The 18820-nt window shown below is 46.8% G+C and overlaps 2 protein-coding genes across 2 annotated transcripts; both read left to right on the top strand.

Moving 5' to 3' along the window:
• Window positions 1–6355: 6355 nt before the first annotated feature.
• LOC124979504 (sperm motility kinase 2B-like) lies at window positions 6356–7915 on the top strand. Its single transcript, XM_047543880.1, has one exon. The coding sequence runs from the start codon at window positions 6356–6358 to the stop codon at window positions 7913–7915; it is 1560 nt and encodes a 519-aa protein (XP_047399836.1).
• Window positions 7916–12724: 4809 nt separating this feature from the next.
• Window positions 12725–14284, top strand: LOC124979502 (sperm motility kinase 2B-like). Its single transcript, XM_047543879.1, has one exon. The coding sequence runs from the start codon at window positions 12725–12727 to the stop codon at window positions 14282–14284; it is 1560 nt and encodes a 519-aa protein (XP_047399835.1).
• Window positions 14285–18820: the final 4536 nt, after the last annotated feature.

Here is an 18820-nt window from a genome sequence, read left to right as displayed (position 1 = left end):
CTTTTTTAAGGTACAATACAGACTCAAGATAAATACTCTTGACTCTGATATTATGAGAAGGGATTGAGAGACTCTGCATTTGCTTTGCATGTAACTCACAGGTCTATGCAGAATATCACAAGCCAGCTGATCTGCAGGTTTCCTGCAGAAAGAAAGCAGATCATTGTCAGAGTGAGAGAGGTAAAGAATGAACAGTAACTGCCCATGCACTCTCCAGTTTGCTGAAGACCCATGCAGAGGCAAGGAGCCTGAATGTTATGGTCTGAATATGAAGTGTTCCCCGAAAGGCTTATTTGTTGAAGACTTGGTCTCCAATGCAGCAGGGTTTAGAGGTAATAAGGAAATGATTGGATCACGAGGGCTCTGACCTCATCATGAATGCATTAATCAATTCATTGAGAGATTTGTATTTGATGGCATTGGTGGAAGTAGTGGAAACTGGTGGGGCCTTGTTGGAGAAAGTAGGCTGCTGAGGGTATGCTCTGGAAGGATATTCTTGTCCTTCAGGTCCTTCCTCACTCCACCCCTGCCTCAATCTGCTTCACAGCTGCCAAGAGGTGAATAGTGTTCCTCTCCTATGTCCTTCTGCCATGATATTCTGCCTGACCACTGGCTCACATAGCAATGGAACCAGTCAATCATGGACTGAAACCTCTGAAAGCATGAGCCAAAATAAATCTTTCTTCCTTTAAGTTGTTTATGTCAGTTATTTTGGTCACAGTGATGAAAAGCTGACTAACATACAGAGAACATGACACACACCTCCACCCCCGACCAGGACCAAGGCTCCTCCAGGTACTTAGGCAAGGGCCATCTGGAAGATATAGTTTGTCACCATCCATTACGAAGCCAATGTGGGTAATCTCGTGGTACTTTATCTTGTATTGTTTGTTTGTTTGGGGATCTTCATGGATTAAAACTCTGTTTTCATTTTAAATATTAAACGTTTTGGGTTTTTGCTTTAAAATAGGAAATATTTCTCTTTTTTTAGAAAAATATCACCTATTTATATAGAAATCAGGGACAAGAAAGTGAGGGAAAAAATTTCAACCAGATTTAGAATGCCCATAGAATATAATTGGATAAAAAAATCATGCCCACACACACACACACACACACACACACACACGCGCACACACATATGTATCACATAGTATATTTTTATATATGAAGTCATTTTTTGAAAAATCGAGAGAAGATTCTAGATACAAAAGGTCTGTAAGCTCTTTTTACTTAATGTATAATTAATATCATTCAATATTATTCAATAGACATCTATGGCAACATACATGGCTATATGATATTTTATAAGAATTAGCATTATTAATTTACCTCCAATTATTGAACATTCATGTCATAAAAGTATTTCACCATTATAAGCAATTCTAGGATAAAAGTCTAGAGGTAAAATTGCTGACTGTACTCCTTTGAAGAATTTTGACTCATGTAGACTATTTTCCTCTTGGTGAGGTTATATCAGTTTACATTTCAACAAGCTGAGTGTTATCATGTTTCTTTCTGTATTAACATGAATAAAATGAACTTTTGGAGATGCAATATATAACTGAGGAAATAGGTACAGTGCAATAGAAATAATGCTTTTCTCCCCGAGACACATTGGTTTTTCCTCCTCTCTTCCTTGCTTCTTTTGGTCATGTGAGGAATATCATGGTGGAGACTATCACCAAACCTATTGCTTTTTGTTATAGCTGGATCTGGAATGTTCCCCAAAGACTCAAGTGTTGAAGATTGGTCCCCAGTGCAACAACGTTCAGAGGTAGAGCTTTGGTAAGTGATTGGGTCATAAGGTCTCTGATCTCATCAGTGGATTAATCCATCAGTAGCTAATTGGACTACTGGAAACTGTAGACAGTTGGTCATGGTTTCAGGAAGGAGGTCACTGAAATGCCATGGATGGGTATTTCTTGTCCCCGGCCCCTACCTCTCTTTTTCTTTCTACTTTCCAGCTGCCATGAACTAAGGAGCTTTCCTCCAACACACCAATCTACCATGGCATTCTGCTTTGCCTAAAGACCCAGAGCAATGGGGCCAGTTGATCATGGACTGAAACTTCTGAAACCATGAGCCAAAATAAATCTTTTCTCCACTCAGTTGATTCTCCCAGGTATTTTGGTCACAGCAATGAAAAGCTGACTATCACACTTTTCTAACTGTGCACACAGACAGACTGGATTTTCCAACTTCCCTTGAAGTTAAGGGTGACTATAAGTTCTGGTCAAGAGATTGTTGGTAGAAATAACACATCCTGCTTCTAAATCTAGTCCCTGATCCTTTTCTTCCTGTGTTTGTCTGTCTGATGTAGAGAAACCAAAAGGAGACTCTGAAGGCCTGGGGAATTACAGAATCTCAGGAAGGAGGAGCCCAGGTCCCTGAATCACCTCATAGCAAGACTGCACTGCAAACAACTGCACTAAACTCTTACATATGTACTTAATACATCCTATTGTCCTAAACCACTAAGACTAAAGCTATAAAATTCATAAACAAAAGAAAAAAATATCTGGAATTCTAGAAACTAGACATAACTATCATACAAATTAGCCTAACCTGATGAATCCAGGCATGTTGCTTTTTTAAGTCAACCAAATTGGAATTCATGGTTAAAAAAAATAAGTGTTTGGTATTATTTCATTTTCTTTTATTTTTCTACCTGTTGTAGAAAAAAGAAGTTATTGGGTATGCTGTAATATTTGCATAGAGGAAAACGTATTTATGTTAAAGGCATATTTTCCCCACATAATATCTATAGACTTTATTCATGTGAAAGAAGTAGAAAATTGGTATGAATACAGTACATCATTTAGATTTTATTTTGGATAGTGTCAGCTCGAGGACAGAAATACACAATTAGGATTAAGGTAGAAACAGTGGTACTCATCTATCATCTCATCCATTGTGCATGTTCCTCAGTTCCCAGGAAATTAGAAAGACCATGAGACTATCTCTGGCCAATGAAAAGTGAGCAGAAGAAAGACATGTTACTACTTACTATATGAATTTTTATAATGAGCATGTAATATTTTCATAATGAGAAAAAATATTTTCTATTGGAAAATTGTCAAAAATTTCCTTTTTAGAGAAAAGAATAATGGGTAAGTGGAAAATAATATCTTCCTCCATTAAAACCTGTAAAATCAACCTTACCACAAACTGTGTCTATCAGCATCCTTACTGTTCAATTCAAAGTCTGAGTTCTTTCAGGGAAGATGCAGGGTAGTAATTTTAGAAGCAAGCATAGTGGGGAGGCAAATAAGAGGAAAAGACAAACATATGTTGTGTATTAAAAATCCTAACTATGCATATTGATATATAATTTTTCTCATTCTGAGATTTTTTTTTGTTTCAGATTCACTTGGTATTCTGTTGAGCTATGAAACAATTCACAATATATTTTATGAGGGTGAGCATGCCAAACCAAAAAAGACACTGCCAGAATAAAACCATCAAAGAAACCCCAACTTGACAGACCAAAGTCCATCATGAATATAGACACGAATATCCCTAAACAAGACACTGTATTGAAAAGCCAAGAAAGACATAGGATGGTAAGGATTCATGTAGAATAATTACATGATAAAAATCAACACCTACTGCAAGAAAAATCCCAATAGGAAGAACGAGGGAGTGTTCGGGATTAAAGTATATCCCCCAAACACACGAATCGATTCAGAACTCCACACCTAAGAATAAGGTCTCTCTTGTCAGAAATGACATTGTTAGGATGTAAATACTGAAGATGGGGTCATAAGGGAATAAGATGAGCTCATGGTTCAACGTGACTTGCATCCAGATACGGACACCAGGGAAAGTTTGTTTCAGTGTGACATATGATGTTATATGACTACCTTCTCTCCTGTTAGGTTGATGTGTGCAGTGAAATAAACATCAAGGATATGAATTCCCTTACCTCTCCCTTTGGGTTTGCCCTGTAGGTATTTCTTTGTGGTTCCCATGGGGTTCCATTTCCCACCAGATAGGAATACCACCCTGATAGGAATGTGTGGCAGGGGAACATCACTAGTGCAGAGAAGGCTGCTGCTGGACCTCATGATGCCCACCCCTCAGTCAGTGATGTCACAATGTCACATGTGCACACAATGTGTTCAATAACAGAACAGAGTGGGGATTTTCTGCTACGTTATTCTCTTATATCTTGAAAAAACAAGTGGTACTAGCTTTTATAAATGTCATGGACTTGCTTTACCAGAGATCTTTCTGTCTTCAAAGATCTGAGTACCTAATCCAATGTCCTTCAGGTCAAATAGAAGGACTCCCCTCACACAGGCATATCTAGTGGGGACCAACTCCTAAAAGAGCAGACAGGGAATGAGGCTTCAACCCCAGGGATGGGATGTGTACTTTAAGAATGATTCTCCAGCTGCCCAAGGGAGCGGTTCACTTCCCAGCAATGCGCACACCCATGCACACACACACACACACACACACACACACACACACACAGTAGTCACAGAAGACACAATGTCAAGCTAGGAACAATAACCTATGGCTGGGTATTAATTAAGTGTATCAATGCTGTGGCCCAGACAACCAACAAGAAAAACTTGGAGGAGGAAATATTCCACAGAGGCCTCAAGGTTTCAGTGGTCTCCTTCCATCAATTGCTGGCTCTATTGCTCTGGGCCGAGGTGAGGCAGCCCATCATGGGGGAAGGGCCAAGCAGAGGAAAGCTTCTTTCCTCAGGGCAGCCAGAAAGCAGAGAGAGAAGGAAAGTGGGGCAATGGTTACAGGGATGAAGAACCCTTCCAGGACATGATCCCAGCGACCCACTGCCTAGAGTAACCAGCAAGTCAGTCCATTCAACCTAGGATGGACTGAAGGTTACGGCTCTCCCAATGCAATCATTTCACCTCTGACTGCCCCTGAACTAGCAGAGGAGCCTATGATGGGGGGATGCCGGGGGACGTCTCACATCCAACAGATGACAAGCTCTAATCCCATCTTCTAGGGACACGGAGGCAGGAGGAGCACACATGCAAGTCCGACCTGAGCAACTCACTGAGACCCTATCTCACCAAAAAAAAAAAAAAAAAAAAAAAAAAAAAACCAACAGTCTGTGGAGGTACATGAGTGGAAGAGCACTTCATGATGCCTGAGGCCCTGTTTAAAATGACCAATATGTGAAAAGAGAAAGAAAGAAAGAAAGAAAGAAAGAAAGAAAGAAAGAAAGAAAGAAAGAAAGAATGAATGAATGAATATAGGAAGAGGAGGGCTTGAGAGAAGGACTTCAACGCTTCTGACCCTCCCATCATGGGAGGAGTCAGTAACAAGGTGCTTTGACCTTGAGCTTGCCACTTTCCAGAATTGAGGGAAGTGCATTGCTATTGTTAATAAGTGACCCAGTCTAAGGCACTTTGTTACAGCAGCAGGAAGGGACCCAGGTATCTGGGCAGGCCTCCATTTCTTCACCCTGTGGGAAGGACACCTTTGCTGGTTCTAGGATCTTGGCTTCCATATTTTATCCTTTATCACTTTGAACGTATCAACCCTGGGCCTTTGGCCATCCAGGGTTTCTAGAGCAAAATCTGATAAGAACCTCGTGGGGCAAGGCTGAGGAATGCTCCCTCCCTCTCAGCCCCATAGGTGTTCATGCCAAGCTCTAGAGCATCCTAGGGGACAGAGCATTTGGTGGGAGCATCACCATGTGAGCGAAGCGCTACCACACTTTGACAACAATCATTCTGAGAGAAGAAGTAGGAATGGAACACTTGGGGTGTAGATATGATGAGGCCTGTAAAGCCCAAAGTTAGTAGTGATTTTCATCAGACTCCAAGTGAAAAGAGCCCGGGAGGATCTCACAAGTTTGAATCTCTAAACCTGTAACTCTCAGTGCCCACACCCCCTGCCACTAAAAGCTTCTGGGATCCTTTCTCATTCTTCTTATGAGAGTTGAAAAAGTCCTGGAGGCCCCAATGTGAGATGAACACTGGGGGTTATGGCCGGGTCATTGTTTGCTGTGACCTCACAAGGAGCCACTGTGATGGGAGTTCAGCCACCGGCCATATAAGAGGGAGGCTGCGACTGGGATTTTTGTCCATAAGTACAGGAAGCTCTTGGTGGTGACCTGTCGGACTCCCAGATAGTGAGCGTTTTTGGTGGTTGGTGGTTGGTGGTTGGTGGTTGGTGGTTGGTGGCTGGTGGCTGGTGGTTGGTGGCTGGTGGTTGGTGGGTGGTGGTTGGGGTGGTGGTGTTTTGCCATTGTTTTTTTGATTTGGGCTTTTGTTTGTTTGTCTTTTGTTTTGTTGGTTTGGGTCTTTTGTTTGAATTTGTTATTTTTTTTTAAGGTAGCATCCTCAGTTGTCGTTCAGGCTTTAGGATGTGCAGTCAGTGCAGTCAGACTAGTGTAGGGCCACAGGGGCCCAGCTCCTGCTACGAGGCGGCCCTCACGGACCACTACCAGGTCGTGAGGGAGCTTGGCCAGGGGGGCTTCAGCCAGGTGCTTCTAGCCCGCCATCTCCTCACCGGGGCAGAGGTGGTGGTGAAAGTCGTGCCCAAGACAGAGGGGAACCAGCCCGTCCTACTGGAACCGCAGTGGTTGATGGCCCTGGAGCACCCGAATGTGATCCAGCTGTTCCAGGTCATCGAGACCCCGAGCAACATCTACATGGCCATGGAGCACGCAGGTGGGGGAGAGCTCCGGTGCTGCATCCCGGCGGCAGGTGGGCTGAAGGAGGACAAGGCCCGCAGGACCTTCAGGCAGATGGTGTGTGCGGTGCGCCACTGCCACGAGCGGGGCATCGCGCACCTCGACCTCAAGTCCGAGAACTTCGTGGTGGACAACAGGGGCGGCAAGGTCAAACTCATAGACTTTGGCCTGAGCGCCAGGGTCCGGCCTGGGCAGAAGCTCACCAGCTTCTGGGGCACTCTGCCGTACCGTGCCCCTGAAATCGTCCTGAAGCAAGAATACGAGGGTCCCCCGGCGGACGTGTGGAGCCTGGGGGTCACCCTCTTTCTTATGCTCACAGGGAGGCGCCCGTTTAAGGCGAGCACGGCCAAGGGCCTGCAGAGGCTCATCGTGCAGGCCAGCTACGAGCTCCCCGCGCACCTCTCCCAGGAGGCCCGCAGCCTCATCCAGCAGATGCTGACGGTGGACCCCGCCCAAAGGCCCACCCTGGAGCAGGTAATGGGGCACCCGTGGCTGAGCCAGGGCCAGGAAGCCCCGCCCGGTCCTTGCGGCCAGCCACTGCCCTCGCGCCCCGACCCCGCCATCATGACCATCATGTTTGACATGGGCTTCGACCCCTACAACGCCTGGGTGTCCCTGGACCAGCGGAAGTTCGATGAGGCCATGGGGACCTATCTTATCCTCCTGCACCAGCGAAGCCAGGGGGTGGGCTGCGAGCTCCAGGCGAGGCCTGTGCGCCGTCGGGTGGTCGGGCCTCGCCCGGGTCCCAGGGATCCCCCCTGCGTGCATCCCAACAAGTGTGCCACCGAGCCTGCCCTTCCCCGGCCCTGTGAGCAGCAGCAGCCCGAGGAGGCCAAGTCATCGGGACACAAGGGCACCGCAAGTGCCAGTGTGCCCGCGATTCCTCTGCGCTTCTTCCATGGGGACACACCCCCTCCCAGCCCAGCCTCCAAGCCAGACCCTGTGCCCCGTAGGCCTGACCACGCCAGGTCCAGGCCCTGGAGGATCCTCAGCAGATGGGTAGCACAAGGCCCCAGCTCTTCCTCCCAGGGTCCCTCCTCAGGCCAATCCGTTGACGGCCACAGGGGCTGGAGGGTGGTCACTAGGAGGATGGTCACCTGCATCCGGCAGCTGTGCTGCTGTGTGCCCTGCTTCGGGGAGCCCACCTCCAGAAGAAGAGTGGCACCCATGCAAGGATCCCGCAGGCGCCCTAGGCTCCAAACCACAGTGGCTCCAGGGAACCTGCCCTGATCAGACAGACAGACGGCCAGAAGACCCCCAGCTGTGAGCATCCTGACATGGTGGACCGGTCACCTGTCAGGGCTGTACTCAAACAGCTTCAGCAGTGAGGCGTGCCACCTGGCTCTGGCTTCCCCATTCTCCGAATCAATCCACAGCATCTGGATCCCCCGCGACTCTCCTCTGCCCCCACCTGCCACACACATCAGAGACTCTCTGCCCTGGGACACTTCCCCCTGCCCTGCTCTTCCCTGGCCTTCCTCCCTGGCTTCTGGGATAGCAGGCATGCTTCTGAATGAATTTCTCTTCCTCTCAAACTGTATAATAAAATTGATGTTCCAAAGATTTTTGGTTTTTTGTTTTGATTTAGAAATGCAGGTTTAAAAATAGAATAGGCCAGGTGCATTTGGGCACCTCTGTAGTCCACCAGCTGGGGCCCGGAGACAGGAGGATAGGTGCTCAAGTCCAACCTCAGCAAAAAGCAAAGCCCTAAGCAACTCAGTGACACCCTGTCTCTAAATACAATGCAAAAGAGCGTTGGGGATGTGGCTCAGTGTCCCAGTGGCCCTGAATTCAATCCGTGCTACCAACGCAAAACAAAACCAAAAAAAAAAAAAAACCCATTTCTTTTTTTTAGCCGTTTTAACAGTTACAAGTGCTTTTGATGTCAAGTCACACACCACTGATGGTGGCTTTAAAGGATAGCCTGTTTTTTTACCTGACACAAATTTGAGAAGAGGTGGCTGACGATGCTGTCTCTGCAGCTCAATGGTGCCAGGACCAGAAGCATTGTGATGCTCTTGTTGGCAAGAAGGCTGCCAGAGGTCCAGGGGCCCTGCAGCACCCAGTGCAGGAGGAAGCAAGAGGCAGGTGCTGACCACTTGGGTTCCTCATCTCCCAAAGCAAAGCATTGCCTGAACACCTCCAGCAGACTTCTTGGACCTCACTGGCCAAAACTGTCAAATGGCCACCTCTAGTTGACTCTGGAAACTCGGGGAATGTGACTCTTTACTTTCCCTAGCCTCAGTGTGAAAGTGTGCTAGAAATCAAAGAAAAACCACCATGGATTATAATCTGCACTTTAGTCTCCCTGGTAACCATGGTGGCTGAGAGAACTCTCACCTATCTAAGTTACTCCACCATTATGTATTGAAATAAATCACATTTGTCTAAGAACTGACTTTAAAAATATAACATTCATATTTGGGAACTGATTTCAAAATGAAAGTTTATTAATGATGTGTCTTTTAGAATCATACTTTAGGGGAAATTATTTTGAAATAAAAAAAGTGAGGAGAGAGATGAGGAAGTTGATTTTTTTAATCAACATTAAAATGTTCTACTTTTAATTTTTATGAAATGAAGATGTGTATGTAGTCCTTGTTCAGTTTCCCAACAACATTGTCTTCCAATTTTGTCTTCAAGCCTCTTGCTGAGGTGTGTGGAGAGGGTGGGTGGCAGGGGTTGGAGAACACACGTCTGGGAAGGCACTGGAGACTCCAGAGTGTTCCATCCAGAGGGGCATCACCTACATAATCCCATGGGCAGCAAAGGAAGTGATTCGCCATTGGGCAGGGGCGGCCTGCTGCAACAGTGGCTGGGTGTTTCACCCCATGTCCCGCAGCCTCTAAGCCCCAAATCTCCTCTGGCTACTGCTAAAGTTCACAGAGAGTAACCATGTGGGCTTTGGAGACAGAATATCTTAAACCACCTCAGGGGGCTACTTACATAAAAGCCAAGAGACCATCAAGGAAATAATGTTCCTAATATACATATCTCTTCCAAAAGATGATATCCCCGGAGAATTCTACTCATATTTGAAGAATTAATACCAATTGTATACAAACATTTCCAGGAAGTAAGAAGCACAGGAAACAATTCACAATGCACTTGAAGAAGCTGGTATGACCCGACCATCAAACCAGAAAAGACACTGCCAGAATAAAACCATGAAACAAACTCCAAATTGACAGACCAAAGTCCATTATGAATATAGACATGAATATCCCTATACAAGACACTTTATGGAAAAGCCAAGAAAGACACAGGATGGCATGGATTCATGCAGAAAATTACATGACAATCTTCAACACCTACTGAAAAGAACTTCAGAGAGGTAGGACCAGGGATTGTTAGGGATTGTATTAGGTCCCTCAATGACATGTATAGGTTCAAACCTCCACACCAGAGAATGAGGTCTCTCTCTCATCAGAAATGACATTGTTAGGATGTAATTACTGAAGATGGGGTTGTAAGAGACTAGGGTGAAATCATGGGTTAGCGTGACTTGTGTCCCAATATGGAGGCTAGGCCGGGTTTGATTCAGTGTGATTTATGCTGTTACATGACTACCTTCTCTCCTGTTAGGTTGATGTGTATAGTGAAACAAACACCAGAAACACCAATTCCCTTACCTCTCCCTTTGGGTATGCCCTATAGGTATTTCCTTGTGGTTCCCATGGGGTTCCATTTCCCACCAGAGAGGAACACCACCCTGATGGGAATGTGTGGCAGGGGAAAATCACTAGTGCAGAGAAGGCTGCTGCTGGGCCTCACCATGCCCACCCCTCAGTCAATGATGTCACAATGCCACATGTGCTCACAGTGTGCTCAATAACATAGAATAGAGTGGGGATTTTCGACTACGTTATTCTCTTATATCTTGAAAAAACAAGTGGCAATAGCTTTTATAAATGTCACGAATTGCTTTACCAGAGATCTTTCTGTCTTCAAGATCTGAGTACCTAATCCAATGTCCGTCAGGTCAAATAGAAGGACTCCCCTCACACAGGCACATCTAGTGGGGACCAACTCCTCAAAGGCAGACAGGGCGTGAGGCTTCAACCCCAGGGATGGGATGTGTACTTTAAGAATGATTCTCCAGCTGCCCAAGGGAGCGGTTCACTTCCCAGCAATGTGCAGACCCATGCGCGCACACACACACACACACACACACACACACACACAGTAGTCACAGGAGACGCATTGTCAAGCTAGGAACAATAACCTATGGCTGGGTATTAATTAAGTGTATCAATGCTGTGGCCCAGACAACCATCAAGAAAAACTTGGAGGAGGAAATATTCACCCAGGGCTCAAGGTTTCAGTGGTCTTCTTCCATCAATTGCTGGCTCTATTGCTCTGGGCCAAGGAGAGGCAGCCCGTCATGGGGGAAGGGCCAAGCAGAGGAAAGCTTCTTTCCTCAGGGCAGCCAGGAGGCAGAGAGAGAAGGAAAGTGGGGCAATGGTTACAGGGATGAAAATCCCTTCCAGGACATCACCCCAGTGACCCACTGCCTAGAGTAACCAGCAAGTCAGTCCATTCAACCTAGGATGGACTGAAGGTTACGGCTCTCCCAATCTAATCATTCCATCTCTGACTGCCCCTGCACTAGCAGAGGAGCCTGTGATGGGGGGATGCCGGGGGATGCCGGGGGATGTCTCACATTCAACAGACGACAAGCTCTAATCCCATCTTCTAGGGACACGGAGGCAGGAGGATCACACGCAAGTCCGACCTGAGCAACTCAAAAAAAAACCAACAGTCTGTGGAGGTACATGAGTGGAAGAGCACTTCATGATGTGCCTGAGGCCCTGTTTAAAATGGCCAGTATGTGAAAAGAGAAAGAAAGAAAAAGAAAGAAAGAAAGAAAGAAAGAAAGAAAGAAAGAAAGAAAGAAAGAAAGAAAGAATATAGGAAGAGGAGGGCTTGAGAGAAGGACTTCAACGCTTCTGACCCTCCCATCATGGGAGGAGACAGTAACAAGGTGCTTTGACCTTGAGCTTGCCACTTTCCAGAACTGAGGGAAGTGCATTGCTATTGTTAATAAGTGACCCAGTCTAAGGCACTTTGTTACAGCAGCAGGAAGGGACCCAGGTATCTGGGCAGGCCTCCATTTCTTCACCCTGTGGGAAGGACACCTTTGCTGGTTCTAGGATCTTGGCTTCCATATTTTATCCTTTATCACTTTGAACGTATCAACCCTGGGCCTTTGGCCATCCAGGGTTTCTAGAGCAAAATCTGATAAGAACCTCGTGGGGCAAGGCTGAGGAATGCTCCCTCCCTCTCAGCCCCATAGGTGTTCATGCCAAGCTCTAGAGCATCCTAGGGGACAGAGCATTTGATGGGAGCATCACCATGTGAGCGAAGCGCTACCTCCCTTTGACACCAATCATTCTGAGAGAAGAAGTAGGAATGGAACACTTGGGGTGTAGATATGGTGAGGCCTGTAAAGCCCAAAGTTAGTAGGGATTTTCATCAAACTCCAAGTGAAAAAAGCCCGAGAGGATCTGACAAGTTTGAATCTCTAAACCTGTAACTCTCAGTGCCCACACCCCCTGCCACTAAAAGCTTGTGGGGTCCTTTCTTATTCTTCTTATTAGAGTTGAACGGGTCCTGGAGGCCCCAAAGTGAGATGACCACTGGGGGTTACTGCTGGGCATGACCGGGTCATTGTTTGCTGTGACCTCACAAGGAGCCACTGTGATGGGAGTTCAGCCACCGGCCATATAAGAGGGAGGCTGCGACTGGGATTTTTGTCCATAAGTACAGGAAGCTCTTGGTGGTGACCTGTCGGACTCCCAGATAGTGAGCGTTTTTGGTGGTTGGTGGTTGGTGGTTGGTGGTTGGTGGTTGGTGGCTGGTGGCTGGTGGTTGGTGGCTGGTGGTTGGTGGGTGGTGGTTGGGGTGGTGGTGTTTTGCCATTGTTTTTTTGATTTGGGCTTTTGTTTGTTTGTCTTTTGTTTTGTTGGTTTGGGTCTTTTGTTTGAGTTTGTTATTTTTTTTTAAGGTAGCATCCTCAGTTGCCGTTCAGGCTTTAGGATGTGCAGTCAGTGCAGTCAGACTAGTGTAGGGCCACAGGGGCCCAGCTCCTGCTACGAGGCGGCCCTCACGGACCACTACCAGGTCGTGAGGGAGCTTGGCCAGGGGGGCTTCAGCCAGGTGCTTCTAGCCCGCCATCTCCTCACCGGGGCAGAGGTGGTGGTGAAAGTCGTGCCCAAGACAGAGGGGAACCAGCCCGTCCTACTGGAACCGCAGTGGTTGATGGCCCTGGAGCACCCGAATGTGATCCAGCTGTTCCAGGTCATCGAGACCCCGAGCAACATCTACATGGCCATGGAGCACGCAGGTGGGGGAGAGCTCCGGTGCTGCATCCCGGCGGCAGGTGGGCTGAAGGAGGACAAGGCCCGCAGGACCTTCAGGCAGATGGTGTGTGCGGTGCGCCACTGCCACGAGCGGGGCATCGCGCACCTCGACCTCAAGTCCGAGAACTTCGTGGTGGACAACAGGGGCGGCAAGGTCAAACTCATAGACTTTGGCCTGAGCGCCAGGGTCCGGCCTGGGCAGAAGCTCACCAGCTTCTGGGGCACTCTGCCGTACCGTGCCCCTGAAATCGTCCTGAAGCAAGAATACGAGGGTCCCCCGGCGGACGTGTGGAGCCTGGGGGTCACCCTCTTTCTTATGCTCACAGGGAGGCGCCCGTTTAAGGCGAGCACGGCCAAGGGCCTGCAGAGGCTCATCGTGCAGGCCAGCTACGAGCTCCCCGCGCACCTCTCCCAGGAGGCCCGCAGCCTCATCCAGCAGATGCTGACGGTGGACCCCGCCCAAAGGCCCACCCTGGAGCAGGTAATGGGGCACCCGTGGCTGAGCCAGGGCCAGGAAGCCCCGCCCGGTCCTTGCGGCCAGCCACTGCCCTCGCGCCCCGACCCCGCCATCATGACCATCATGTTTGACATGGGCTTCGACCCCTACAACGCCTGGGTGTCCCTGGACCAGCGGAAGTTCGATGAGGCCATGGGGACCTATCTTATCCTCCTGCACCAGCGAAGCCAGGGGGTGGGCTGCGAGCTCCAGGCGAGGCCTGTGCGCCGTCGGGTGGTCGGGCCTCGCCCGGGTCCCAGGGATCCCCCCTGCGTGCATCCCAACAAGTGTGCCACCGAGCCTGCCCTTCCCCGGCCCTGTGAGCAGCAGCAGCCCGAGGAGGCCAAGTCATCGGGACACAAGGGCACCGCAAGTGCCAGTGTGCCCGCGATTCCTCTGCGCTTCTTCCATGGGGACACACCCCCTCCCAGCCCAGCCTCCAAGCCAGACCCTGTGCCCCGCAGGCCTGACCACGCCAGGTCCAGGCCCTGGAGGATCCTCAGCAGATGGGTAGCACAAGGCCCCAGCTCTTCCTCCCAGGGTCCCTCCTCTGGCCAATCGGTTGACGGCCACAGGGGCTGGAGGGCGGTCACTAGGAGGATGGTCACCTGCATCCGGCAGCTGTGCTGCTGTGTGCCCTGCTTCGGGGAGCCCACCTCCAGAAGAAGAGTGGCACCCATGCAAGGAGCCCGCAGGCGCCCTAGGCTCCAAACCACAGTGGCTCCAGGGAACCTGCCCTGATCAGACAGACAGACGGCCAGAAGACCCCCAGCTCTGAGCATCCTGACATGGTGGACCGGGCACCTGTCAGGGCTGTACTCAAACAGCTTCAGCAGTGAGGCGTGCCACCTGGCTCTGGCTTCCCCATTCTCCGAATCAATCCACAGCATCTGGATCCCCCTCGACTCTCCTCTGCCCCCACCTGCCACACACATCAGAGACTCTCTGCCCTGGGACACCTCCCCCTGCCCTGCTCTTCCCTGGCCTTCCTCCCTGGCTTCTGGGATAGCAGGCATGCTTCTGAATGAATTTCTCTTCCTCACAAACTGTATAACAAAATTGGTGTTCCAAAGATATTTATTTGTTATGCTTTTATTTTTTTTTAAAGACAGGTTTAAACAGTGAAGAGAAATTATAAAAGGAAGATAATGAAAATATAGTTCTTGTGGCAAAATCATGAGCCCAGCTTCTATCCTGTACCAGTCCTGGTCCACCGAACCTACCTCTGCTGTTCAGTGCAGATGGAGATCCTTGAGCCTTGAGCTAATGTGGATGGGGACTCCTGTGCTTTAAGCCAATATAGATCGGGACTTGCTCCCCTTCACCTAGTGTAGTTATTCTCTCCTGGAGTCGCTGCAGATTCAATTCCATTTTAGCGGTAGTTTTGGCCAGAAAGAATTCTTTTCCAGGTCTTTAGTACCCTCCTGAGGTGAATGGTGAGGTTGGGTGGCACATGTTTGAGAAGACACATCTGGGAAGGCATTGGAGACTCCGGAGTGTTCCATCCAGAGGTGGCATCACCTGCATAATCCCACGGGCAGGGAAGCAAGAGGTGCTCCATTGGGCAGTGCTGGCCTACTGCTGCAGTGACTGGGTGCTTCGTCCCATGTCCCCCAGCCTCCAAACCCCAAATCTCCTCCTGGTCACTTCTAAAGATCACAGAGTGTGAGCACATGGGCTTGGGAACTTAAACCATCTCAGGGTTGCTACTTACATAAAAGCCAAGTGACCATTAAGGAAATAATGTTCCTAGTATAAAAAGCTCCCCAAAGATCTCCAGGTATAAATGATATCCCTGGAGAATTCTACCTCCTATCTCCATTCTTCTAATCTTTATTTAATGGACCCTCCCAAGTTTTGACTGGCAGGTGACTGCATTGCTAGTGGCTATGGTCCTCAGTATCTCTTGCAGCATATTGTAGCCAATTGACTAAGTTTCACTCAAGTGGATGTCAGTAGAAGCTGTGTAACATCTGTATCACATCCTTAAAAGGAAGCTGTTTGCTCTTCATATCTTCTTCCTGCTTCCCTTGGGCTGGTAAGTAGTTGTGTGAGTAGTCAGCAAGCTTCAATCACGCTCACAAAAACCAAGGGGAAAGTAGAACAATATAACAGAAGAAAGGCAGGTGATCTACAGGAACAAAATGACTTTCCTAACAAAAACTGACCAGCAGCTCCAGACTGCTTAATGAGAAAACAAACATCTTGTTCAAGTCACTGTATTTTGGGGTCTCTTTATTACAGCAGCTTATCCCATAATCGAAGAAACACATCTAATGTTGTCATCACACATTGAATTCCTACTATGTATTAGGTGCTGTCATAGGATTATATTAAAAAAGAAGAAGAATTAGGCATGCTTCCAGTTCTGAAGATCTCCCAACCTAAGAAAAGATTTGGCTGAAAAGAAATGGGAAGATAATTGACATCAATTAACCACCAATACTTTCTTGTGCTGTCTTACTCTGTTTAGGCTGTTATAAGAAATTGTCAAGAGACCTGCACCGGCCTTCAGTCACGCAGATTAGGAAAAATCCCAACGAAAGGACGGGTCTAAGATGACGTCAAATAACCTATACAATTGTGAGAAACTGTGGATCAGGGTTCAGAATTTTGGAGTGCTAATCTCTGGGCCCGTGGGTGTAAAATAAAGCTTCTTTTCTCCTAAAAAAAAAAAAAAAGAAATTATCATAGAAATTATCACAGCCACCGGGTGTCCCATGAACAATAGAAATGTATTTCTTACATTTCTAGAAGGTGGCAAGCCTGAGATCAAGGTGCTTCCAGATTCAGTATTTCTGATAAGGACCACTTTCTGGTTCATAAGTAGATGTATTCTCTTTGGGTCCTCATATGGCAGAAGGGATGAGGCAGTCTCTGGGGTCTCTTTTTTTTTTTTTCTTTTTTTTTATTGTAAACAAATGGAATACATGTTGTTTCTCTGTTTGTACATGGCGTAAAGGCATACCATCTGTGTAATCATAAATTTACATAGGGTAATGTTTGATTCCTTCTGTTATTTTTTTCCCTTCCCCCACCCCTCCCACCCCTCTTTTCCCTCTATACAGTCCTTCTTTCCTCCATTCTTGCCCCCCTCCCTAATCCTAACTCTAACCCTAACACTAACCCCTCCCACCCCCCATTATGTGTCATCATCCACTTATTAGTGATATCATTTGTCCTTTGGTTTTTTGAGATTGGCTTATCTCACTTAGCATGATATTCTCCAATTTCATCCTTTTGCCTGCAAATGCCATAATTTTATCATTCTTTATGGCTGAGTAATATTCCATTGTATATATATATACCACAGTTTCTTTATCCATTCATCAATTGAAGGACATCTAGGTTGGTTCCACAATCTGGCTATTGTGAATTGAGCAGCTATGAACATTGACGTGGCTGTATCTCTGTAGTATGCTGATTTTAAGTCCTTTGGGTATAGGCCTCTGGGGTCTTTTTATAAGAGAACTAATTCCATTCATGCGAGCTCTTCCCTCTTGACCTAATCATGTCCCAGATGCCCCACCTCCTAACACCACACCTTGAAAGTTAATATTCAACATCTGAATGTGGTGGGCGTGTGCAGGAGGCAAGTATTCAGACTATAGCACATACATTGGTTTTTGAATGGTAGATGGTACAATTGTCACTGTGCAGCCAAGGAACCTGAAGATCCGGGTGACACATCTGCTTTGTAAATGGTACATTCACTATGCATTTTAATCATCACCTTTAATCTAGGACTGCTGACCCCAACAGAGTTAGTAAAACTATATTTCCATTGAGATTCCCTCTATAATAGGCATATGTGGTTTATATTCCAGAATATCATCTGCTGTGTTTGAATGTGTCATCCAAAAGTTCATATTTTGGGAACTTAATTCCCAAATTCATACGTCAGTGGAAGCTGAAATAGGACCTTTGGGAGGTAGTTAGGGATAGGTAAGGTTGTGAGGGTGACCTCACCAACACCATGATAAGATTAATAACTTTATAAGAAAAGGAAGAGAGCCCAGAGTTTGTACCCTGCCACTCTAATATAATGTAATGCCTTCTGCTATGTTATAATGCTTCCTTCCCGAATGCTGGCACCACACTCTTGGAACTCTCAGCCCCTAGAACTATGTCTTTGGTATTCTATTATAACAGCAAAAAAACAGATAACATCCATTCTCTCTCTTCCAGCAACAGCTCCCAATTCACATATTGAGTTTGACTGCTCTCAGTTCATGTGATTGAGCAAGTTCATCTCTGTCCCCACATAGAAGTGAAAGATGTTCCTAAAGCCCAAGCCAGTCAGTGCATACCACGGCCTTAGCCATAGTGCTTGACACAGGAATGCACACAAGACTCAAGGCAGTAACAGAGTTCCTAGGGAAGCAGGCTTTGTTCTTGCTTGTTGGTCTCGAGCTTAAGAGTGGGAAGGACTAGCTGAGTGTGGTGGCTCACATCTGTAATCCCAGCAGTTGGGGAGGTTGAAACAGAAGGATCACAAGTTCAAAGTCAGCCTCAGCAAAAGCGAGCTGCTCAGTGAGACCCCGTTTGTAAATAAAATATAAAATAGGACTGGGGATGTGACTCAGTGGTCAAATGCCCCTGAATTCAATCTCTGGTTCCCTCACTCACTGTCCCAAAACAAAAGAGTGGGAAGGACTGGAGTCTTAACACGTGGAGATCTGACACTGAAGCCATACAGAAGGCAGAGTTAAGAGGTAGAGAGCAATCAAACTGCTGTTGAGTTGTTAAGCTTGAATCCAGCTGTACTTGAAATCTGCACCTACAATGAGACTTCTCAGCCACACACACGTCAATAAATCTCCTTTTGAGACAGTTTTCAGTGAGGTATTTCTATCATTCATCACCAAAAGAATCCTGCTCATTCCCTAGAGTCTTAGTCTATGTCAAAGGAGAATTTTTTAAAGGACAAATAAAAAAGAAAAGAAAAAGAGCTTTTCTACTCATTAATGGTGAAAATATACATCTTCTTGTCCTGTTTTTCATCATTTTAATGTTTGTCAGAACCTCCAAGATTCTTGATAAACCAAATTTATCATGAAAATTACAAGATTTTTTTTCAGCAACAGTAAAATACAGTCAATAGCTGCTGCTTTTAGAGGAACTTTCTAACATCTATTTTACTTGGTAATTTTAGATTTGTCACAGTTCTTGGCTTGTATATTTTTAGTGGTAGCACTGATGATTTTCCTTATTCACGTGCTTTAAAAATCTGATTTTTTATCTAATTGTATTCTTCTAAATCTAAATATAGTGCAG

The sequence above is a fragment of the Sciurus carolinensis genome, chromosome 3 (genome assembly GCF_902686445.1).
Source record: "Sciurus carolinensis chromosome 3, mSciCar1.2, whole genome shotgun sequence".
Classification (NCBI taxonomy): Eukaryota; Metazoa; Chordata; class Mammalia; order Rodentia; family Sciuridae; genus Sciurus; species Sciurus carolinensis.
This window is presented reverse-complemented; position numbering and strand designations above follow the sequence as displayed.

Bases quoted from the DNA above. Each gene is read 5' to 3' on its own strand.
- LOC124979502 (XM_047543879.1), top strand. From the start codon at position 12,725: ATGTGCAGTCAGTGCAGTCAGACTAGTGTAGGGCCACAGGGGCCCAGC.
- LOC124979504 (XM_047543880.1), top strand. From the start codon at position 6,356: ATGTGCAGTCAGTGCAGTCAGACTAGTGTAGGGCCACAGGGGCCCAGC.